Source organism: Epinephelus moara, chromosome 21 (assembly GCF_006386435.1).
Source record: "Epinephelus moara isolate mb chromosome 21, YSFRI_EMoa_1.0, whole genome shotgun sequence".
Taxonomy (NCBI): Eukaryota; Metazoa; Chordata; class Actinopteri; order Perciformes; family Serranidae; genus Epinephelus; species Epinephelus moara.
The window spans coordinates 33,169,330-33,194,989 of record NC_065526.1 but is presented as its reverse complement, the minus strand read 5'-3'; the positions used below and the strand labels follow the sequence as shown (position 1 = coordinate 33,194,989).

Genomic DNA, 25,660 nt, shown 5'->3' with positions numbered 1-25,660 from the left:
CTGATAATGACTTTAGTTGTTCTTTTATCTCAGACATGTTAGGATGTTACATACTTGACATGTTTCGGCAGAAACTTCGCCTTCCTCAGAAATGTCACTGACAGGACGGTCACGCCACCTGCTGGCACAACAAGAAACCTACAAATCAGCCATAACAGATCACTACAAAAGGGAAAATCATCTTATGGACTGGGACAAGGCCAGAGTCATACACACTAAGAACAACAAATACCGGTGCTGGATCAGGGAGGCTATGAAATAAGGAAGCGGGGTCCAGGGACGATGAACAGGGACGAGGGGGCATACATGCTCTCCCACACCTGGCGCAGTGTTGTGGAGAGGCGGCAGATGGACAGCAGGTGGCGTGTCATGCCTCCCGAATATGGGCTGATTGACAGATCAGCTGATAAAGACGCGTCACAACCACCACCAAGTGACACTTCTGAGGAAGGCGGAAGTTTCCTCCTCAAGGTATGTAACATCCTAACATGTCTGAGATAAAAGAATGTCTCCATCTGCTGGTGGGCCATCACGATGTAGTATGCATGCATTTTATGATGTTAATTCCACTATAGAAGAGACTTGATCACGAAAATTAGGTAGGGAATTAATTCTCTTGTTCTCTCACTGAGCACTCTGACATTTGACATAATGACCCGGTACAAACTGGACACTAAAAAGAGTAGTTCAAAAAGATGTGATCGTTCCTTTTTGCCCATCATGAAGTCCAAGAGGATTCAAATTCTAAATAAATAAAGTAGCCTTGAATGATTAAAAACTTTAATTGTAAAAATAGTAAACTATTAAATGAAACTGTATTTCTAAACCATTAGATTTTATTTGTATCTTTGATGCTGCTGCTGATTGTGTTCATCTCAGGAGGGGGAACACTCCTACACTAATTCACTGAATGATAACGCACACGTACACACGCGCGCGCGCACATACGCAGGACAGTTTTCAGTTGCCTCGGCCCACTTTAAACGGGCGCAGCTTTGTCAATGAGCGTCTATCTTCTGAGAGGATTAATGCAGTCCAAAGGTGGAGGAAAAATATTGAAGGTTTGTGGCGGACGGGAGAGTAATCCTTTGAGCTCCTGGGGAGACAGAGAGAGAGGGATGAACATGTCGAACTCTTTGCTCTCGGATTTGGCGCATTTTGTGAGGAACCGATGGGCTGAAGGACATTTCCCAATAAACGGACGTTTGGTCAAGACTATTTAATGGCAATATCTGAGACAGAGCTGCCCAGCCTCAGGGAACAGAAATGGTGCACAAACTTCTGCTGCCCATCGGTAAGTTAACAGCTGTAAACCTGTTTTGTAGCCTGTTTGTAACCTTTAATAAAAAATATTATAAGACGGTTATTAATAATCCTATAGCTCATGTGGCATGTTCATGGTGTGCTTCTTCCTAGTATAAGTAGCTGATCTAATCATATTCTTTGTTGTTGTCGTTTTTCTTCTGTAATATCACCAGTTTATGGTTTTAAGACTTTGTTTTTTTTAAATAGGTTTAAGATTTCTGACAAATTGAAAAAGAAAACACAATCTTTAATCTTTTTTTTCTCTCAGCTTTAGCAGCAAGCCTCATCTCACCTGAGCTGCCAGGTGCCTCAGCCACCAAAACAAAAGCTCAAGGTATCACATCACATCCTGAGTCACTGTCACATTCTTCGCCATTAACCATTTTAAGACTAAAGTTTTTTTCTGTTGTAACACATCAGTAGAGAGCAGTGCTAAAAAGTTGTTTTGGCTACTAATAATTTAGATGTGAATAAAAAAAGTTGGAGTACTAGATGACTGAAATGTGGGTCAGATTAGTGCAAAAACAAAACCAAACAACAAAATAATTTATGCATTAGTTTGACCTGCAAAAAATTAGTCGGAAATAAAAAAGCACTTAAAACACTTTGATCACATGTCTGTCTGTTCAATGTCTACCTGTGATTTTACAGTGAAGAATAACTCAGGTGTGACACCAGCTGGGCAGTGTGGGACCTGGGTGAAGGAGCCTGATGGAGGATTTTTCACCTCACCCAACTACCCTGAGAAATACCCGCCAGAGAGGGAATGTGTCTACATTATAGAAGGTGAGGCTCTCATCCTTTTCCTCTTAGCCTCTCATTCACTTTCTACCTCTCCTGCTTTTATCTCACCTGTGCTCAACCTCTCTTCATTCTCCAGCCTCCCCTCGACAGTGCATCGACTTGTTCTTCGATGAAAAGTATTCCATCGAGCCTTCCTGGGAGTGCAAGTTTGACCACATTGAGGTCCGCGATGGGCCCTTTGGTTTCTCGCCCATCATTGGTCGCTTCTGTGGGCAGGAAAGCCCAGCATATGTCCGCTCCAGTGGGAGGTACCTGTACATCAAGTTTGTTGCTGATGGTGAACTGGAGGCCATTGGTTTCTCTGCCCGGTATAACTTCACACAAGGTGAGAGATGGGTGATAAGGCATCACCCATAGGGTGGCCGTTCATGCTACAAAGGTATCTACCATGAACGCATGCTTATATATATTTAATGTGTTAATACACTGTTGTCAGGTGATGTATTGCACTGCGACAAAAGTTGAGCCAGGTTTATCTTTTTGCTGTGGACGCAGCCATGCTGTTTCAACCCTAGGCTGTATGAAGATAATGGACCTTTTACAGTTGTCATGAACAGGTAAATTAGCCATAGAGCCCAGGAACGTATTTTGGACCAGGCTGTAAACATGGTAATTTATGCTATAAAGCTGGGCATTTTAACAGGGGTTCTATGATTTTGGAGCCAGCCTCAAGTGGCCATTAGAGGAACTGCAGTTTTTGGCACTTCTTTATTTTTTTTTAGCCCCAGGTTGCCGCTTGGTTTCAGCACACTTGCTGAGAAGTGGAAACTCAAAATGTTAACTGCTCCAGTATTACTAATTGATTAGTCTATTAATTAGTCATTTTAACTTTAAAACATTTTAAAAGAAACCAAAGTATATCAGTATGTGATTCCTTAACTCTTCATAGTGACAGTTTTCAACTAGCCTGTGCTACAATGGGAAACAAACAGTAGTCTCTTGTAAAAGTCAGATGTTTTGTTGACTCAGCCATCCAGCCCTACCTCTTCCCCACGTGGACTTTGTCACTGTGCAGTGCCACATAAACATATGTCGTTTTGGGGCAGTTGAGCAAATGACAATTTTTTTTTTTGGGAGGACAGTCTCCATACATAGTCAGTTCCTTTAGGGAGTGTGGCAAAAAAGCTGAAAATATCATAATTTATCCATGTCATTTTGCATTTCTGCTATACTAGTGTTCTTCTATCACACCAGCTGGTGTTCTGTCTGGCTGGCAGGGGCTGATGTTTAGAGTATTACTACAACTCTAAGCCTTCGACTCCTTTCCTTGGCCCTTTCTCCCGGTTCAACACCCTGCTGTGAGTTTGACTTTGTTAGTTGCCATATGCCAAAACTGGCTACCTCTTTTACACAGATTCTCCCTCTCTGTCTTTGCTCTATTTGGCTGGTTATATAGTCCAATTAAAACGCACATTTACATGCACACTGGACATTTTCCAGCGCCACAACGTGATGTGCACAAGATCAAAACCACAAAGAAACCCAGTAATCTTTATACTGCATTAAAGGATGTTATAATATATGCTAGTTTTTAATTGTGCATATGAGGTCAAAAAGTTGCATAGTGCAACTTTAATAGTGATCCTGTGGCATGCTGCTGGGAACATACTCTCATTTCCATTTGTAGTGCAGGGACACCAGCTGCAGCTGACGAGGGATGAGGAGGGGAGCAGTTATTCAAACACACGCATATACACACAGGCACGTACACACACAAGCACTTGTTCCCTCAGTCACACACACACACACACACACACATACACACACAAGTTAATGAAAGCTTGTCTTCAGGGGAATACAGCTTGTCAGTGCTGAGCCGCAGTAGCAGCTTAAGGGAGTCCGAGGCAGAGGCTTCATTAGCAGCAGATTTTATAGGCCACCTACACTGACGGGGGGCAAAGATTAATCTGCATCCCTCTGTCCATCCAGCCATCCCACTATCTTTCTTTCTCTCTTTCTTGACACGATTGAGCATCTTTACATTATATTTTTATTCCACAAGGGATGTTCCACTTTTAGCCCTACAGTCCTGTGAGTCCGTCCCACACACTCTAGTTTTGTTGTTGCTGGGGGGCTGATGTTGTTTGCATGTGCATGTCAGGGCTTGGTGCTATTTTTCTGCAAATATCAGAGACAATTTTTCTTTTTTTTCAATTTTCCTCATGGTAATCACTTACTAAGCTTACTTATACATTTATATTTTCAGAAACTGACCTTTAAAAAGCAGGCTCCTAAAAGCATGAACTATCCCTTTAAGTAGATAATTTTCATTATTGGCAGATCAGGAGAAGCTTTTTTCTGTTTACATGAAATGTACTGAGTCTCACATGCCAAATGCTAATCTCCTGTCTAATTCCACTTATCACTGGGGGCAGGAGATAATTAATTCATCCTTGTGAGCACATGCTTACACACATTTTAAAAAACTGCAATATTTTGCACCATATGTTGGCCCGAGACTTGACCTTTAATGTTGTCTCTATTTAGGCATGTTATAGCCATATAAGGAGGATTTAGAATTTACTTATACATTATTTCATGCAGTTGCGATTAATGTGAAAGAGCATGGGCACATTCAGTTTTCATACTCCAGAACTCTTTCTTATGTTAATATGAAAGTTAACATGTTGTGTGCTTAAGATTTAAAAAAATAAAATAAAATAAATAGAATATGTCAGGGCTTTGGGGCCTCTGCAAGGCAACACTCGCCCCCCTTGGGAGTGCTACTGTTTGGCAGGGACTCTATTGTTATGACATGTTTCCTCTAGTTTATGCTGACTTTTGTAAGTGGGCAAGTAATTTCCCAGAACATAAAGGCGCCCTATGGAGCAGTTATGAAAACAAGTTACGTTTACATTCACTGCATGTGCATAAGGCAGACAAAACTTTAAAGCATGCAGCCTTATTCTTGCCACTTGAACTGTACCTCATCCTAAAGTGGCTATGATTAGTGTTTTATAATAACAGTGGATCGCATGACTACTTGTAGTGCTGAAACTCACATAAAATTAACACCTGACTCTGTAGTTCCCTTCAGCAATGGAGCATTTTTGCTTCTGTCAGCTCATTGTTTCGGTTCTGGTACTGCAACTGTATTGATCTGAGTCAGCCGCACTGCTCTCATGACAGACATTTTTAGCCACAGCAGGCAGCTGTTTTCAGTGGCTGTTCATCAGGTGGACACAAAAGTTACGACGAATGAATGCAAATGATGCTCGTATCTGCTGGATGTGCATATAGGAAATTATTTGCAAACAAATTAGCCATATAGAGGTAATATTGTATAACTTTTTTGTTTATGGCTTGTTTCTGCAGCCCCCAAGTAGCCACATTAATCTGTTGTTGCAGGTTTAAATTAACTGTCATACATAGTCCAGATGCACTAAAAACTCATCCTTTATCAGAGTGTACAGAAATTCTGGGACAAGACCGTAAATTCACCGTTTTGCTCTCACAATCAGATTGGTCAGGTTAAAACAGAAAATTAACACACACACACACACACACACATACACACACACACACACACACACACACACACACACACACAGCATTAATCTTTGTTCAATCAATGTTCTTGTTACCAACACACCTTTAAGCTGAATAGGAGAGGATTTACATACACCATCCTATATGTTGCCTTCATCTCATCTTACATTTGTTTCCTCATATTGGGCATAAAACCTCTGGGATCTCTCTCTCACACACACACACACACACACACACCACAAACATGCAGAGGAATGAATGTGAATAATCTGGACAAGCCTGAAGCAGCAGGGTTAAGAAACATGAGAGGATTAATAAGTCATTGTTGATTTGAGCCTCCGTGCAGTCCATCACCTGCTCTCCTTACATCATAGCTACTGACCAATGTGCTTCATTACCAGTAACAGAAACATTTTAACATGAGGTAGTATGGTTGTAAAATAAACGTACTCTCCACTCCGTACTCCTTTAAAACACCTTTTTCCCTGTGTTTGATTTTGAGTCAGCTGTATATGTTGTATTATGTAGTATTTTATTGAAGGCTTTCTAACACAATATAAAACTGGGAACTTTGGCAGAATTTAAAAAACAAGAAAGTAAAATATTTATCACCAGGTTGTCACTGCTGGTGGGGCCTAATCTGTCTCGAACTAAGCCGGTACATCAGGATTTATAATCCACCTAGCAAGTAGATTCATCAGCACAAAGGTTTAGAGCACAATTTCTCCTCCCATTCTAATGCGAAGTGTGTGTTTTTCTTTTTTGATGAAGGGCAAGAGGGTTTCAGGGGAGTTTAAATGAGGGCAGCAGGAATTTGCTGGCACAAAGATTATGTAAACATTGGCCAGCTGTGGCTTTTTTTCATTTGGCAATATGTCTTTAATATTATCATTTCTGCGATTTAGTCTTTGTCCTAAATTGTTTTCTCTATTCCTAGAAAAAAAATGTTGCAATGAATGTTGCATGCACACATTTTGAATACTTCAGATGAAGTTTGAATATGTTTAAAAATCTGGGGCACAGAAAACTGGCAGCAAATTGAATGAATGGACTGTATACTATCTACTTCTTACCCTGGTGTACTTGTACTAGAGGGTACATAGAAGGATTTGCAAGAAAAATATGTCCAGATATGTGCATTCACAACAGTAAATCAACAGTAAAATATTGTCTGGCTCTTTATCCATCTTTCTCCACTCCACCTCCAACTTGCTGCGCTGCTGCTCAATGTTTTTTCACCTTTGGCTCTTTTGAGATGATCCTAAGTTACACAGTGCTAATGAGTTTCTCTTTTGATCAGCACTTATCGCAGGTCCTCTCAGATCTGCTCATTACACATAATGATAAACAGACCAAGGACCTACAGTGACCCAAACTGGACCCGGACCCAATTGACCGTAATAAAACATGGACCTGAGCCCATGTAGGTACTGGGTTGGTTGCCCGGACCAACCCGGTACCTACATGGGCTCAGGTCCATGTTTTATTATGGTCCATGAAGACCTCTACTCTCTACTTAAAGGGCACACTATTTTTGCACTCAAAGTTGGCACTGGGTGGAAATCATGAGTTGGTGGCTGGTGAAGACTGGTTTGCAGGTGACCAGAACAGTCAAAGTCAGTAGCCAAAAGTGATGATAAATGGCTGAAACAACCAGCTCCTGTCACTTAAAGGTAGTAGTGCACAACTACTGAAATATGTCTCTATAAAAAAATGCATTGTTGCTTAAGCTCATCTTGCGATGGGATCGCACCAGCCGTGATACAGTGATCTGCGACCAAGAACTAATGTGTCCCAGGGACATATGGTGAGGGGATCAATGGCCCCTTCCCTACTTCCTAAAAGCTTCCTCAAATCAATTTTAAAAAGAAAACATTTAAAACTTCTGTTTATTATTTACAATTCTAAATGCAATTTGTGTTAAATATAATGTATGTGGAGTACAAGTTAGAAATTGTTTCATTGTGGTACCCAAACCCAAACCCTTTTTGAAATTTGTCCCCATGACTGTGGAAAGACTTGAGCATATGTTCCAAAGATATGTTTCCAACAACATTATATTTATGCTTTTAGATCCAGAGTTCCAAGGGCTTGGGGAACTGCCAGCTCTGCCATGTGAGTATTCAGCTTATGTTTTATATGTCACATATCAGACCTACTGCTGGTGCAGCTGTGTTTCAATGTAGATACTGCAAATTGTATGTAACGTGTTCATACAACTACCTACATTTATTTACATGTTTGAGTCCTCCTTTTTGCTGAAGAGATAATATTGCACAGTCTACTTTAACAATTTCACAGTCACTAAGATTTTAGGGTCTGAAAACTTTAACACAAAAATATTGTTATTCACAGTTTGTGAGTTTGAGCTGAGCGGTCCAGAAGGCTTTGTGGAGTCCACCCAGATAAGTGGAGAGGGCCGGGCACTGCTGACTGAGGCTGTAGACTGCAGGTGGTACATCAAGGCTCCACCAAGAAGTAGGGTCTGTATATGTCAAACTGTTGTTGGTCTTATGTGTTGGTGGTGGTGGTGTTACATGTGTTTATTATTTGTGGCTGTGACGGTGTGGAGTGTTGAAACAGACAAGAGAGCATTAAATATTATGTGCACTTTCACTTATTAAGTCAAAGTGCTGATAGCAGAGTGTGGAAATACTCCACTACAAGTAGGCTAAAAGCCATACGTATTATCAGCAGATTGTATATACATGTATATAGCATAAGTGTGTTTGCATGAAATGGTGAAAAAAATTGATTTAGTGTCTCCTGCTTTGTGTACCATGGTGCCCTCTGGCGTATGCCAGTGTGTCCTGCTCTGCGTATCCCTCTGACATATGCCATTTTTTTCACCTTCTCTCAGAGCCCTCTGGCATATGCCAGTTATTTGTCCTCCTGTGTCTGTCTCTGTGCCTCGTCTTGCCATATATATACACACACATACACATAAAAAAAAAAAAAATATATATATATATATATATATATATATATATATATGTATATATGTATATATATACATATATATATACATATATGTATATATATATATATATATACATATATGTGTATGAGAAATTTGGCTACGGCAAGTGGTGGGGATAACGTTACGGGGCAAGTAAAAAAGTAAAATGCCTATGCCCCTGTTTGAGAATATTTCCACATATAACTTTATTTTATGATGACTTCATCCAAATACAAAAGCAACTCATCAGCCACAAGATTTTATTGGTCACATCATGTCCGTTCAGCTCAGTGATGTGTCTGTGTACACCGCAGCAGCGTCATTGAGTCCTCCAGCAAGAATGCTGTCCATCTATATATGTTATTGTATGGGCCACAAGTCTGTTTACCTGCCTCTGCCAACGCTATAGCTTTAGCATATATTATATACCTACTTTTTACAATCTCTTACTCAAAATGACTGATTTTTTTAAAATTACTTATTCAGTTTTACTACCTCTGAAAGTCCTCATTTTCATTTTGAGGCATTGCTAATGTTAGCTAAAATGCTCAAGTGTTAAAACATGACACGAATGATTTAAACCTGGATAATTTTGGTGTCACTGTGTTAACATCAAAATAAGTGTAGGTCCATCGGCTGTTGTAAAAAAAAAAGTGATATATTTCTTTAAAAACCATCAGAACAAAAATGTCCTTCCCTGTCTTTTACCCACAGATCTACATGCGTTTTCTGGAGTACGAGATGCACAACTCAAATGAGTGCAAGCGCAACTTTGTTGCTATCTATGACGGCAGCAGTTCGGTTGAGCACCTGAAGAATAAATTCTGCTCCACGGTGGCCAACGATGTCATGCTGGTGTCCTCCGTGGGTGTTGTGAGACTGTGGGCAGACGAGGGAAGCAGAAAGAGCAAATTTAGGATCCTCTTCACAACCTTCCATGAACGTGAGTTTTACCTGCAAGCTCTCTCTTACACGTGTGCCCCATCTATATGTGAGAGTCAAAAATTAAATAACAGCTTCTTGGTTACATCTTTACATATTAACAGGGGGTGCCTCCAACATTGAAAATGTCACTTATGACATTCTTGAAAAGGATTATTGGGAAAAGGTGTATTAGTCAAAAAAAAAAAAAGAAAGACATTACCTTCACAGGGCATGTCTAGCAACATATTGGAGGGCACATTCACATCAGGGACCTGGGCCTGGCACTGGGTACACTTGACCCCAAAGTCCAGTTCCTTTGGTTAGCGCAAACTAGAGGTTGACCAATAGCGGATTTTTAAAGACTGATATAATAACAGTAGTTTTGAACAGGAAAAAGGCTATAGCCCATGATTCGACCGATATCACCTTTTCCTGGAGCTGTAGCCAATGATTATTTTACACAACCCTCCCTTTCTCAGCTCTTCACCGCGTGACTGGATGCTGCACAGAGTTAGGGAGTACGCTATATATAGCAGTCATAGCATTATAACAGTAATACAACTTAACAGCACAGGTGATTAGATAAACATGCTGCCTCAATGATGGCTCAAGAGCTTCCAGAGCTTCTCTGAGCTCTCTTTCTCCTCCCCGAAAATTGGTACCTTTGTCACACAAGAGCTCATATGGCCTGCCTCTCCTTGCTATAAACCGACGTAGAGCCAGCAAAAAGGAGTCTGTATCCATGCTTGGCAATAGATCAAGGTGGACGCATCTTGTGGTGAGGCATTTAAAAATAATTCCCCACCGTTTCTTGTGTCTTCTTCCAATCTTAACTGTGTAGGGCCCAAAACAGTCAACGCCAGTGGACCAAAACGGAGATTTGTTAATGCGAAGTCTTGCAGCAGGCAAGTCAGCCATCTTAGGTGTCACTGGAGTTTTGCGCCATTTGCAGCAATCGAGGCAGTGCCTCTGGTGCTTCTTGACTAACTGTCGCCCCCGGAGTATCCAGTAGTTCCTCCTGATTTCAGCAAAGTTGCGTTCAGGGCCAGCATGGAGTAGGCAGTCGTCATACTCCTTCACCAAGAGCTCAGTTATACGGTGTTCAGGGCTTAGGACAATAGGGTGAAGGCTGTCTTCTGGCAGGCTCTCCGCTTTGCGTAGTCGGCCGCCGACTCGAATGAGGCCCAAGGACTGGTCATACTCAGGACTGAGTGCACTTAAGCGGCTGCATGGACGGACTGGTTTATCCTGTTGTAGTGCCTTTAACTCCTCGGGGAAGCTGTACACCTGTATCCTCCTCAGGAGAGCAGTCTCCATCTCTATGCGGGTGGACGCTGACATTGCAGGTGCGGCTGCCCAGTGCAAGGACTGGTAGGTAGCCTGTATTAAGTCGGTCCATGTTTGGCAATTCTGTGGGTCAGGCTCATCACCGCTGCTGGTGATGATGTTACCACAGAAGGTAGTTTTCCTCCGTTCATCTGATTCGTCTGTATGCACTGTAGGGCTCACTGGCCAGTGAGCTGAGGACTGGTGCAGGAATGAGGGCCCTTGACTCCAACGAGTTGGCTGGGATAGCTCGGCAAGAGTCTTCCCACGAGTGATGTCATCAGCGGGGTTCTGATCCGAGTTGACATATCTCCATGATTCGACTTTGGTCAGTTCTTGTATTTCAGCAACTCGCATCCCAACGAATACCTTGTATTGGTGGGACTCGGATTGTATCCAGCACAGCACAGTTGTCGAGTCTGACCACAGACTGGATGGGCAAGGTTAACTCTGTCTGCAGTACCTTGGCAAGCTGGACACCTGTAAGCGCAGCACATAGTTCCAAGCGGGGCATTGACAGCTGCTGCTTCGGGGCAACACGTGACCTGGCCATTATGAACGACACATGTATGTGTCCCTCAGGGGTTTGAACTCTCAGGTAGGCTATGGATCCGTAAGCCCTCTCAGACGCGTCACAAAAAATGTGAACATCCATCACAGAAGCCTCATTGTCTGCGTCGGCTGGTACATAACACCTGGGCATGGTGATGTCTTGCAGCTTAGGAAGCTCATCTTCCCAAGCCTGCCATACTGGAAGAAGGTCATCAGTAAAAGGTTCATCCCAGTGTCTTTCTTTGGTCCACAAGGCCTGGACCAGGACTTTTGCACGGGTGGTGAAGGGAATAATGTACCCGAGTGGATTGTATTGGGAGGCAAGCACTCTGTACACATTCCTCATGGTTGGCTGGTCAGGTGATACAGGCCGATTTTTATAGCCTAATGTGTCTGATGGGCAGTGCCAGCGCAGACCAAGGGTGGACTCTTGAGGGTCGGCCCTTTCAGTGGTTAACCACAGCTCACAGGTGGTTGACCGAGCTTCCACTGGGAGGTGAGAAATTACCTCTGGTAAATTGGAGGCCCACTGCCTAATCTCGAATCCGCCCTTTGCTAGGAGAGCTCTCAGTCGGTCAATGAGATCCTTTGCTTGCTGGGGTGAGGGGAAGGATTTGAGGCAGTTGTCAACATAGAAGGAGGTGAGAACTGTCTCCACAAGATCCTCATGGGTGCTTTGGTGGTCCCTGATGTGACGCTGAAAGGCGTAGATGGCACAACAGGGGCTAAATGCTGTACCAAAGGGTAGTACTCGCCACTCATAAATATCAGGTTGTCTGTTTTGGTCCATATCATGCCAAAGGAAGCGGAGAAGTGGGCGATCTTCCGGCAGAAGTCTGATCTGGTGAAACATACCACGTATGTCTCCACTGATTGCGATGGCATGCTCCCGAAATCTAAGCAGGACCCCCATTAGTGACGGACCAAGAGAGGGCCCTGGTAGCAGATTATCATTCAGGGCAGTCTGCTGATGACGAAAGAAACAGTTGAACACCACCCTTGCCTTTCCATTGTGGTGCACAATGTGGTGGGGTATGTACCAGGATTCAGTAGACCTGCTTGCTTCATCACTGGTGATCTTCTCCACATATCCTGATTCCTCTAATTTGCGTAGTTCCTTATTATAGACACTGGCAAGCTCAGGGTTGCTAGTTAGTCGGCATTCAATAGCTCGGAGGAGAGGCATCACTGCAGCAGGAGTTGCATGAAGTGGAGCTGGAGGTTTCTTCCGGAGGAGCGGCGTAGCATATCTTGATACTCCGTCTATTGTGACACGGGTGCTCTTCTCCTCCAGCATGGAAATAGCTGCTTGATCTTGTTTAGATCGCGTCACCTCCTTTTCATTGCGGTAGGGTAATGTATCAAGCTGCCACAGTCTTTCAACATGCTGGTGTAAGTCAGAGTTGGGTGTACTAAATGACAAGTGAAGGCAGGAACTCTCACTGGAAGGATGCTGCAGAAAGTTGGTGGGTCCTTGTACTGCCCAGCCTAGTCGTGTACGTACTGCAACTGGCCCCCCTGTAGGTCCATAGACTACTGGTTGGGTAGGAGTTATTAGGTGAGAATGGTCGCATCCGATCAGTAGTGTTGGCTGCACTTTAGTGAAGGTGTGTAGGGGAACCCCTCTCAGATGGCTGTATTTCTTCACTAATGTGTTTCCTGGACAAGACTGTTCAGCTAAGTGGAGTTCTGCTGCAGTGAATGCTTGACTGATGGGGTGGTAAGTTCGTGGCTGTGTGTTGGCAGACACCTCGAAAGACACCACCATTCCCTGAAGCTTCACTACGTCCTGCCTGATGGTCTTGAGGTTAAGCACCTCCCTTTCTCCCTGCAAACCAAGATGCTGGGCAGCATTATGGTTCGCTCCGACCCGTCATCCAAAACAGCATGAGTGTTCAGTGTTCTTTTTCCATGGCGGAGCTGAACTGGTACAACTTTCAGCATAACATGCCCTGAGTGACTGGCATGATCCAGATACACCGCAGTACTAGGTGTACTGACGGTAAGGACTCTTGGATTTGCAATGTATGCCATATCATGGAGCACTACCAGGTGTTGTTCATTGCAGGTAGAGCAGAACCTCTTTAGAGTACAGTTCTCTGGGGTATGGCCACGGCCACATTTGCGACACTTCCCTTTATCGTTAATCCAGGAAGCCTTCTCTTCAGTGGTGAGCTTTGTGAACTCAAGGCAGGCATTAAGGTAGTGATCCTGCGTAGTTGAGCAGTATGGGCAGTAAGGCTTCAAGCGTTCCCTCCTCTTGCTCGTGGGCTGAACTGTCTTGGAGTCAGTATTGAGAGATGTGTTAAGTCCCTGAGAAGAGGTCTGTGGGTGCTTGACTGCTGTGGAATCACTTCTAAGGTAAACAGAGGCTGGCTTAGCCTTTGGAGCTTTGGCAGATTTGTCTTCTCTCATCACAGCACGAGGAGACTCTGTCTGGTTGGACTCTGCTGCACGTTGGGAGACCTGGATTGCTTGAGCCTTTTGATCCAGCCATTCTGCAAGGTCTGGCAGTGTGTAAGTCTGATCGCTCCCACTGCGGATAATGCCTCTTGTCAGACAATATTCGGCAAAACTATCCCTATAACCGCTAGGGAGCTGGCTGAGGAGAGTGTCTACGTGGGAGCCACATCTCAGTTCAAACTGGGCAGGACCATCCATGTGGCTCAACATCCCCACCAGAGTGTTAACTGCAGATGAGAACTCTTGTAAGGCATGGGCATCACCTTGTTTCACTGGAGGTGAGTCTAAGATGGCTTTCAGCTCCCCTTGGACCAGCTGTCTTGGCTGACCATACCGTTGCTGCAAAGCATGCATTACACTGGTGTACGGTGTGGGGTCATTCACGTACCTCTTTACCACCTGATACGCACTGGGCAACTTAAGGTGATCAAGCAGTATTTGGTATTTATAGTCTTCAGTTAGGTGCCTGTGTGGACCAAGTAAACTCTGCAACATAATGAAGTCACTCTCCCTACCAGAACTGAATAGGGGCAGTTTGGGTTTTGGAATGCCGTATGAGGCTGCAATAGCCATTTCCATCATGTTGAGTGTTGCAGGATTGTTGGAAATGAAACTCTGTCCAGGGACCAATGGTTGTGAGTACATTGAAGTGGTAAGCTGTGGGTAGTATGCTCCCATTTGAGGCCCAGGCTGGGGTAATGGTGTTTGAGCCACGGGGAGCTGTCCAGTATGTGGTGCTGGATAAGCTGCTCCATACGATGTGGGTGGCTGTGAAGTAGCAACAGACAGAGAATCTAGTCTGGGCCCAAACTGGCTGAAGGGAGCAGGTGCGAAAGCTGGTGGTTGCCGTGTTTGTGCCGCCGCCTGGTGAGCATGCTGACTGAAAGTCGGCTGTTGTAGCATTGAACGAATCAACTGTGCTGTGACTTGCATAGGTTGAGGTGCAGGCTGAACCACAGGCAGAGGCGCATGCTGGACCGGCGGAGCAGGCTGGACAGGCTGGAGTGCAGGCAGGACCAGCTGAGGTGCTGGCTGGACCACAGGTGCATAGTGGACTGGCGGAGGCGCGGGCTGGACAGGCTGGAGAGCAGGTGGGACCAGCTGAGGCGCCGGCTGGACCACAGGTGCATAGTGGACTGGAGGAGGCGCGGGCTGGACAGGCTGGAGAGCAGGCGGGACCAGCTGAGGTGCTGGCTGGACCACAGGAGCAGGATGGACTGGTGGAGACGCAGGCTGGACAGGCTGGACTGTAATGCTAGTGGTTGCTCTATGCAGCCTGGAAGGCTGTGCCGAGGGTGACAATTCAGGATAGAGCTGTGGTCCCGGCAGGGAGGCTGATCTAGCAGGCTGAGCTATGTGCTGCTGATAATACTCTCTATCAGTAGATTTCCAGTCTATCGGGATCTCCGGAAGAGAAGACCTTTGGGGCATTTTCACGCCGCTGTCTGGGATATAAGGGAGACTTGAATAACGTGGAGGATATGGTAGGTCATAGAAATGCTGCTGGGGATAGGACATAGGTTTGGCGCTGTCCATGGCGGTCTGCAATTCTTTCATCTGCCGTGTTACTTCTTTAATACAGGCCTCCATGCGTTCTATTCGCTCCTCTTCCATACCTGGAGATGTAGGCTGAAAGGGTGTAGAATAGTACTGCTGTTCTCCCTCACTTTGCGGTATGGTCTCTGTTCCTGCTGTACCCCACTCATCAGCTGCAATGATTGGCGAATGCTGTTTGAATGGATGGCTAATTATAAAGTCCTCCAGATGCCTCGGGACACGATGAATACGGCTTGGGCGGGGACTTGCTGTAGGCTGTTCATCATTGAAGTCTCTAGAAGTAGCCATAGCGCAGTTGAACACAATCCGGCTCGAAGGACCACTTGTAGACAACAGTGTGGTTGGATGTAGTCTGGCTGTGCACAACTGGCCTAATTTTCCGGTCAGAGAAAATGCAGCAGCTTCTCTCCTTCAGATGAACTGTTTATTGCAAACATAATAAGCCTGCATATGTGTGGTTTGTGATCTGCAACAGAATAACAATAATAATAATTACTAAACAGTGCCATTAAATTGGGACTTACATGGTCTCAATTACATAAAAGAAATGACATGTCAGTAAGTAACCACAAGGGGTCAGGGCAGGCACATAGATAAACATAAACATGGCACTTTCTTTAACAAGAAGTAGGTCACGTGACCGAGCTAGAGTGTCGGAGTTTCTTCGGTCCACTACTGAGTTAGGGAGTACGCTATACATAGCAGTCATAGCAGTATAACAGTAATACAACTTAACAGCACAGGTGATTAGATAAACACGCTGCAGCTTAGGGCTAACAATTAGTAGCATATAGACTGGATTACATCTACTCATTTCCCCAGACGAGCACCTCTTCAGGTAAGCTAATAGCATGCTAATTATCGTTAGCATCTCTCTTCAGGTAAGCTAATAGCATGCTAATTATCGTTAGCATCTACCCTGCGGTACTGACATCAACACCCTAGCACCATGAACTTTCACATCTATGATAACTTACATTGTCACCAACGCACACTGCTGCAACAAAGGAACAATCATTGCAGAACTGAGAAGCCGAGTGAGGGTGATGAGCTGTTGACTCAGTCGAAAAGTTTTTAATTGCACAAGTTGCGTGCGCACACACGTCTCTCAGGCAGAGTAGGAGTGGCGTGCAGTGACGTCGATCATCATCTAGCAGGGGATTTTACACATTAATTGTTTCGGTTTTACAGCCTCCAAACTCCACCCTCATCAGCCAAAGCTTGAGCAGAAATGCTTTGATGAACCCACTGTATGTTACCTGACCAGCATTAAATGGCGGACAGACAAAGTTACCAACTAGCTGGTGAATCTAATGGAATGTTTAGTTGCCAACGTGCCATTATTTATTATTTCTCTCAGGAGATGGTGGAGACCAAAGCAGAGTTAAAAAAAAAAAAGCAACATTGGACCCACATTCGTTAAGTGGTCAGAAACCACCATGATTCCAAATAGCTGTGGCTCAGTTCAGAAAATAAATAAATAAATAAATAAAAATAATAAAGAATAAAAACCAAAATGCTATGATTCTTACTTTGGCGCCCTCTGGTGGTGATATTAACAATGACAGTTTGGTAAATAGGAATGTTGAATTCTGCACGTGATATGTTATATCACAGAATATAATCTCAGAACTGACTATAATTCAGTCTACTGTGTACAGCTGCTATTTGCTTTTTTTTGTTTTGTTTTTTTTAGCTCCATGTGAAGGAGAAACTTTCTTTTGCCATAGCAACATGTGCATCAACCACACCCTGGTCTGCAACGGTATCCAGAACTGTGTTTACCCATGGGATGAGAATCACTGCAAAGGTACCCTGACACAAATGCTGAGAAACCAGCCATATGTTGGCTGTGGCTTGACATAAGGTCATTCTTCTACATGTTTTCTCCCTAACTAGAGAAGAGGAAAGCCAGTATCCTGGACACACTGGATAACACAAACCTCACTATCATTGGAGTGACCTGCGGCCTGGTTGTCATCCTGCTCATCATCTCTGTCATCATCCAGATCAAACAGCCACGCAAGAAATACATCATCCGCAGGTGAAATTTCATTCTTACACAACATGTGCTCCAACCCATATGACCACATAGGTCATGTTTCTACCCTCTACTATGACCCACAGAGGCGTTTAGGGTTTAGGTTAGCCCCAACCGGTGAACATAATGGATCGTATATGACTGTTAGCTGTAACAGTTTTAAACACATGGTTAATGTTGTGAAACAGTCGCAGTTGCACCAAAACTATGCGGTTATGTTTAGCCGTAGCCAGGCAGTTTGTGCCAGAGTGCGCTCTGGCACTTGGAGTGTGTGTTTCCAAACGCACCCTTGGTTTCACACAGGACACAAACAGCAGTCTCCTGGATGAAAATCCCCTGTTTGTTTGACCCATCCACCTCTCCTCCCCCTCGACCTGAGCGTACTTTGTTGCTCTTTATACCACTTTGCCTGGCTTCCTCTTTTGCTCCTGTCATAATTACTGTGGCCACCAGAGGTTGCCACCAACAATAAACGTAAATATGGGTCGTAATTGCTGCTTGTGCTAATGAGCTTTGTTGTCATATTTTGGAGGGCAGTCTCTTTCGACACCATATGGCCACAGTCACACGTGAGTGAAAATACCACTAGCAAATATTTGTTTCACATTTACTTTCATTCAGTGTGAGTGAGGTTAAACAAAAACAGATTGGTGAAGCAATCTTTGCATCTTGTGGAGTTCAACTTTGGTGAACCAATAGCAAAGAAGTATGTGTGAGGAAGACATTGACTGTTGTCATGTTTAACCAGCCGATATTGTATGATATTGGCCATGAAAAAACCAAACCACCACATATGAGAGATGCTGCCTCACGGCAGTGAGTCAGAAGGCAGGCATAGCATATAGAAAAAATGGAAAATGTACCGTAACATTATATCTAGCGGTATTTACTAACAAGCTCGCTAACACTAACTGGCAAGCTAGCTTTCTCACAACCGGCACTGCCCACATTCAGCACAAACGCGACATCCCTGTCATACATCCTCGTGTCAGCACGGTGGACACGGAGCCTCCAAGCATTCCTATGAGACAGCGCTGAGCAGGTTTTTTTCATGCAGCAAAGCGAGACAGTCATTGGATAAATGCGACAAAATCGTCACTTAAAACATATAAAACAAAATGCAGCTTTAAAAATGTATCAAAAACTTAACCTACTCAACCTACTGGTGTCAGTGTAACCACTTTAATTTGGCTAAGATACAACATGTTGCTACTTAGCTAACGGGCCAATTCCTTTACTTAATAATGTACAAATGAGCCAACTCAGTATCATTGTGAAGATGTCTATTTAAAAATATCAGTGAATGTCACAGAACAAAAACTATTTGTTCTCTTCTTTCCTCTACTTATCCACAGAGATGACTTTGACCCTGCCCTCCTCCACCCTGGTTTTGAGCCTCCTCACTATGAGCTCTGCACTCTGCGCCGCGCCCCCTCAGGTGACCTGACTGATGCCGCCCTGGCTGAGGACTTTGAGAAGTTCCACAAGCTCCAACGTTCCTCCTCCAAATGCATCCGCGACCACCACTGTGGCTCTTACCAGGGGAGCGTGCATGGCAGTGTCCACGGTAGCCGCAGCAATCTGAGCATGAGGGACGCTACCATCGCGGCTGATGGAGGGGCTCTTGTGCCGCCCCTGCCTCCGGTCATGGTGAGCCAGCAGTCACCGCGCCTTTCCCACCACACCACACCAGCAGGTCGAAGGAGCATCCTGGTGATGAAGCATAGCTACTCTCAGGACGGGGCAGAGGGGTACAGGGCGGAGGAGGATGATGATTTGATGAGAGATGATGGTCCCACCACCAGCCAGCACCACATGCACCACCATCAGATCCACCATGGCACGCCAGGGCTGGACCATGCTGTCCACCGTACACTGTCTAATGACTTCTGATATATGGCGACATGGAAATAAAGAAAAGAGACCAACACTTAAGTTATTTATCTGATCAGGTTAATAAAACCTTGACATTTAAACTCCTTTTTAGATAAGATTTCGGTTTAACTAATAGGAATTAAAGGTCCAGCGTGCAGGATTTAGGGGGATATATATTTACAGAAATGGAATATAATATTCATAAGTATGTTTTCTTTAGTGTATAAACATCTGAACACCTTAGAATTAGCCTGTTACATCTAGGAGCAGGTCCTCATCCACGAGTATCACCATGTTGCACCGCCATGTTCCAACAGTATCTGAGAATGAACAAACCAAACACTGGCTCCTCTGCGATGAGATTTTTTTTTTCTTTTTTACATGAAAGTCATTTATTTATTTATTTTCAACCAGTTTAAATCACCAGGTTCATTTGTTTTGGAGAGGAAGAGATCTCTGCAAACAATTTGGCATCTCTCAAATGTCTGAATCTTAAGTTATCAGAGAAAAAAGTGAGCACACATTAGCAGGTGTTAATACCAGTTTTAATCACAAGGTCCATTTGTTTCGGAGAGGAAAAGAACTCTGAGTAATTTGGCTACCGGTAAAAAGCTCCTGAACAATAAACACTAAAGGAATTCTAACTGGGAGAAGTTTCAGCTGGTTGCAACCGCCCATCCTCACCACTAGATGTCACTAAATCTCCTTAAATCTTACACACTGCTTCGTTAATGCTGACCTTTACAGCTCCTCTCAACATTTCTTGGTCTCATACTACAAATTCAATTGGATTTTTACATTGTATGCATCACGAATAGTGTGGACTCGAGCTTATGAAACACACACTAGTAATTATAATAAAAATACCTGTCTGCCAAAGAATTTATAGGAGCAACTGTTGTACATCTTGCGTAGGTGATTGCTGTGGTAGTGCTACTGTGCATGGGAGTTGCAGGGAAATAAACTGTCAGGATTTGAGAGCAATGGATCAACAAAGGATTTATATCCACAGATAGTGAGATCATTTCATTCCCACTTATTCTAATGCATCAAATTTTATCCATTTTTGTTCCTTATTTGGCTTTTCCAACTCGGGGGTAGAATGTATTTATGACTGCATCCTATTTGTGATTATTTTATGAATGAACTATGTGTTGTAGTGTTTCCTATATGTTTGGACATTATTGCACCACCAAAGGGTTAAGCTGTTCCTTTTCCTCCAACACGCAAGATGTTTTGTGTTAAACACATGTCCAGAATCTGACAGGACAAGACATTACACAGATATTATCAAGGACAGCATATGAAAACATAGAGTCAAACCAGTGAATTCAGCACACAAACATGTTTCATTCAAGTACTCGCGAACTCCTTTTGGATAGTCCACCTACAAATAGTTAACAGAGTATTTGTAACATTTCATCAGCTTCTTAGTTGCGTTTCAACAATTCAGCTGTTTTGCTTTTTTGTACTGTTCACCAGATTATCTATAGAGTGTATAACAATTCATGAAAATGCCTTCTTATTATCAGAATAATTCAGTTGAACTTGAATTTTTCAGTAAACCCATAGGCTGAGTGAATAGTTCAAGTTCAATTAAATTATTCTGAGAATATGTAGACATGTAAACATCTACAGACAAAGTGAAACAGTTGAATTGTTGAATCTCAGCTAATGAACTGTTTAAACGTTTCACATACTCCATAAACTATCGATAGGCGGACTATCCAAATAAAGTGTTACCAAATACTGTTCTGCAATTACGTACATGTTCTGTTGCTGTGTAAATAGATAGGCCTTTATATTCTTTAGATATAATTTGTTTTTGCTTGTTTGGGAGTATTTATTGATGTTTATTCATGTGCATCAGTTTTTCAATTTGATTAGTCCTGTTTATTTTCTGTATGATGTGTTTCTGTTGATCATTTGGCTATTTATTTATTTCATTAAACATTGTCTGTTTTTCCTTTACTCTGCATGGCACCATGGGTCTGACATTTGATGTGTTTTTATTTGTACCTCATTTTAAAGTTATTTGCATTCATGGCACTAAGGGGCTGTTCTTTACTTGTCAGAGCAGGAGGGTGGCTGGGGTGTGACTTCTCCATTTTATTTTTTATTTTGACCCTCCCTGAACCTACAAATAATTTTTCTTGAACCTCTCTGAGTGACTGGCAGAAAATGCATGACCCTTCCTCCAACATAAATTAGTTATTAGATTTTCAAACATACCCTTTGATGTTTAAAAGTTACAAGTTAGACGTTGAAGACAAATGGCATCAAAAAAGCCTCAGTTTTTCACTCTTATCATGCTGGCTGGTTAGTTAGAGCATACAGTTTATTTTTAAAAAGTAGTTTTGATGAAATATCAGTATTTTAAAGGGATAGTGCACCAAAAAATGAAAATTCAGCCATTATCTACTCACCCGTATGCCGAGGGAGGCTCAGGTGAAGTTTTAGAGTCCTCACATCACTTGCGGAGATCTAAGGGGAGAGGAGGTAGCAACAAAACTCCACCTGATGGAGGCTTACGGCGCCCCAGATTCTTGTGCGCGAGACCAGCGAAAGCACGTGAACACACATGAACGCGGTGCCCATGTCTCACTGTCTCGCGCAAGCGCGCACACATGAGCGCGGTACACAGAGAGGCAGTTAGAGCTGCAGGCTATAATGAGGCTAAAAACAGAGTAGAAATGACGTTTTTCCAAACAACTTTTTACATCAGGGCTTCAGGACACTTGGATCACTACAGACCAGCAGTATGGAGATATTCTGTGGTTTCAATTATGTGTTTTTGGACGTTTGAATCTGGGGCGCCGTAAGCCTCCACTAGGTGGAGTTGTGCTGCTACCCCCTCTCCCCTTGGATCTCCGCAAGTGATGTGAGGACTCTAAAACTTCACCTGGGCCCCCACGGCATATGGGTGAGTAGGTAATGGCTGAATTTTCATTTTTGGGTGCACTATCCCCTTTTAAGCTTAGATTGGGTTATGTTTTTTTTCTGAAGCAAGTGTTTGTCATACATGATGTATCCAAGGGCTGTTGGAAATTTGAAAATCCCATGATAATTTCTTTTCTCGTGGTTTCTGGCCATGATAAAATGTGTAACTTTGGTGATTAAAAATTGGCAGTAAAATACATACAAAATACAACCATTTAGATTTGTAAGTCCCTCCTTAGCCAAAAACAAAAAACACACGCGCCCCTCACCAGTGCTTAAACAATTATTTCACAGGCCTCCCTCTTTTTGCACCACCCCTTCCCCCTTATATGTAACGAACGGTCCCTAAACCGGAAACCAAGGCAGAGCGGAACCTTCGTTCGCTTATCTTTGTCGTCACTCCGGGCTTGTCACAGCGCTGCACAGGTCATGTCAATGCATGAATGGTGGAGTAACAGGACCTCTACTTTCTTAGAATATTTTTTTTGGTTTCTATTCGTTTGTTTTGCGCCTTTGACTCAGCACAATGAGCGGGTGCTGTTTAAATAACATCTGGTTTAATTCATGACATTTACTTCAGGTAGCTAGCTTGTTAAGCTAACCTAACGTTATAGCATAGTCTCAGCTGTCATTCATGCACTTCAAGTTCAGCTGAAGTTAGCTAAAGTTACGCATTTGTAACGCGTCCGATAAGCTGGTATCATGTCACAGGAGGAGCTTTATCTCGACTCAGCACCGGCAGGAGAGTTAAAGAGCGATGTAACGGAGAAAAAGAGCCGAAGTCGACTCGGTCTCGTCGTCACAGGGGTGCTGGGAGGGTCGCTGGTCGCCCTGTACGCAGTGGCTGCACCGTTTGTCGCTCCTGCCCTGAGAAAAGTCTGTCTCCCGTTTGTCCCAGCGACCACAGCTCAGGTGGAGAATGTCCTCAGGGTGCTGCGAGCCAGATCAGGGACCCTGGTTGACATTGGGAGTGGAGATGGAAGGATAGTAAGTACTGTGTCGTACTCTGTAGGTATAGAGGCATGAAAATAATTAACCCTAACAACAAGATGGGCAGAGCCACTGCCACAGAACTAAACTATAATGTTGGTGACATGCTCATTGTACTGACTAGTCTCAGTTTGCCTGTGGAGTGCCACATATCCACTGCATCTGCAATGTATCACACAATATTCTACTCAACAGTATGCATTTCTAAAATGGTAATCTGAGGTTTACATCCTTTTGGAGTAAAGATTGATTAAGTTCTCAAATGATTTCAACCAAAGGGGTAGATTTTAGGTGGGACGCAGGGGACCCAACTTCCTGAAAGTAGCAGAGGATGTCTGATAAAATTAATGGCATTTAAATCCTTAATTGATGCAGAAAATGCATTGATTGGTGCATAGACTCTCTCTAAAATGCAGAAAATTTAGTGTTTGACGTGTAAACTTTTTTGATGGAGGACCCCGAAACCTTATTTCATATGCGCCCCCCTCATGTTTAAATCTATGCTCTCGATGTCAACAGAGGGGCCTTGTTTCAAATCTGCAATGTAAGCAGTATCCTCAAGCAAGACCCTGAATTCCTATCAGCTCCTGCTCCAGTGTTTCAGTCTGAACCTCTGATCTCCTTTGGAAACAATGAAGCTACAATACTTGCTGTTACTAGAGTTAAGGTTGCAGAAGCATGTCGTTACATTATACAATAGACTGCTGGTTAATGTCACTTTAGTTGAACCTTGAACTAATGAACCTGTGTTTAGAATGTGACGACATCTTTTTCATCTCACCAACTGCTGCTACAGTTGCTACACTGTTGCTGATACATTGGATTTCACTCTGTTCTCCTTCCTCTTGCAGGTGATAGCTGCAGCCAAGCATGGCTTTCAGGCATCAGGCTTTGAGCTGAACCCCTGGCTGGTGTGGTATTCTCGCTATAAGGCCTTGAGAGAGGGAGTCCACCGCTCCACCTCCTTCCGCATCTCTGACTTGTGGAAGGTCAGTGATGCATTGATTTTACAGTAGCAGTTAATATATTTTTAGTATTAAGATATAAGGCATCACTTTGTGAGGGAATGGAAACATAAAACATAGAGGGTGTCTTTTCACTATGTCATTCCCAATATTTATGATTCTTTTGCAGGTCAGTTTTGCACAATACTCAAATGTTGTCATTTTTGGAGTCCCTCAAATGGTGAGTTCTCTTGTTTGTCCATCAGTAATTTTATCAACATTGTAATTATTGCATTTTCCGAGTTCATCTATGCTGTGTTTGCTAATGTCAGTCATTGAAACAGTAAAGCATATAGTCAGTGTGCTGGCACTCTGGTTGGGTAGCTCCTTAAGTAACTGAGCATCAAATCATACAGTGGATGTGTGAAATAATCCATTCTTGGTGAGAATGGCACCATCCAGTTCACTGTAGACAGCTATTAAATATAATCTAACATAATCTGCCATTCAGACCTGTTGTATCACTGCATTGCTATTTAATTTTTCCAAGTAAGTTTCAGAATTCCACTATTCCCCTTGTTAAATCGATTGTTGCTGTCTGTATCTGCAGATGGAACAGCTGGAGCTGAAGCTGGCAAACGAGTTACCGAGTACAGCCAAGGTGGTGGCCTGCCGCTTTCCCTTTCCCACTTGGGTCCCTGAACATATCGCCGGGGAGGGCATAGACACTGTGTGGGTGTACGATGCCAAGACATTTAAATCACACATACAACATGGAATGACAAAGAGGACGACACCAGAGCATGAAGACACACCAGAGTCACACACATAAATGCCAACACTCAGACGTTGCTTTTAAGTTGTCATCATGCTTTGCAACCCTGGGACAGTCCTTTATTTATGTTTTTTTTTAATCCATAAAATTTCTACTCTGGGGTGGACCTGAAATGGCTGGAAAAGACTGATGTTCATTTTTTTCATGTGCTAGTAGGGAAAATAACCTGATTGGCACTGACTTGATGAGTGGCTACACTTATGTTAAAGTCATAGGATTATCAGCCTCCATGTCTGCATTCCTGCACACTCATGCTTAAAGCATGACAGTTATCAAATAGGCATTTCATTTTTTATACATTTGTGATGCTCAAAACCAGACCAGGGATTAAAGAGAGCTTAAATGGTAATGACTTTAGAAAGTAGGAAGAAGTGCACCTTCCATGAATTGTTGCATAAATTATTCCTAGAAAGTTGCAGCACATGTTGAATTGTTTATCCTTTACAAACAGGCAAAGCATTTGATAAATGGCTTGCAAATGTGGCAAGCCTGTCTCACAGAAGACTGTCCACCACGTTGTTTTGTATACTATCTGCAGAAAACTACTGCACTGTGTGCTATTTTTAGACCTGTGTATTTATAAATAAACTCATCGTAATTGTCCAACTGGTTGATTGCGCTTTGCTGCCATCTAGTGGTGAAACACCACACAACCA

At 43.3% G+C, this 25,660-nt stretch overlaps 2 protein-coding genes across 2 annotated transcripts; both read left to right on the top strand.

Moving 5' to 3' along the window:
- The first annotated feature begins 900 nt into the window (after positions 1-900).
- LOC126383098 (neuropilin and tolloid-like protein 1) lies at positions 901-21,274 on the top strand. The gene is made up of 10 exons (XM_050033535.1): positions 901-1,294; positions 1,574-1,639; positions 1,957-2,091; positions 2,186-2,434; positions 7,672-7,713; positions 7,954-8,081; positions 9,272-9,500; positions 17,076-17,189; positions 17,279-17,423; positions 18,776-21,274. The coding sequence occupies exons 1-10, from the start codon at positions 1,267-1,269 to the stop codon at positions 19,311-19,313; spliced, it is 1,674 nt and encodes a 557-aa protein (XP_049889492.1). The 5' UTR covers positions 901-1,266; the 3' UTR covers positions 19,314-21,274.
- Positions 21,275-22,634: 1,360 nt separating this feature from the next.
- Positions 22,635-25,593, top strand: atpsckmt (fATP synthase c subunit lysine N-methyltransferase). Its single transcript, XM_050074921.1, has 4 exons — positions 22,635-23,222; positions 24,077-24,214; positions 24,360-24,410; positions 24,780-25,593. Exons 1-4 carry the CDS (start codon positions 22,938-22,940, stop codon positions 24,999-25,001), a joined length of 696 nt encoding a protein of 231 aa, XP_049930878.1. The 5' UTR covers positions 22,635-22,937; the 3' UTR covers positions 25,002-25,593.
- Positions 25,594-25,660: the final 67 nt, after the last annotated feature.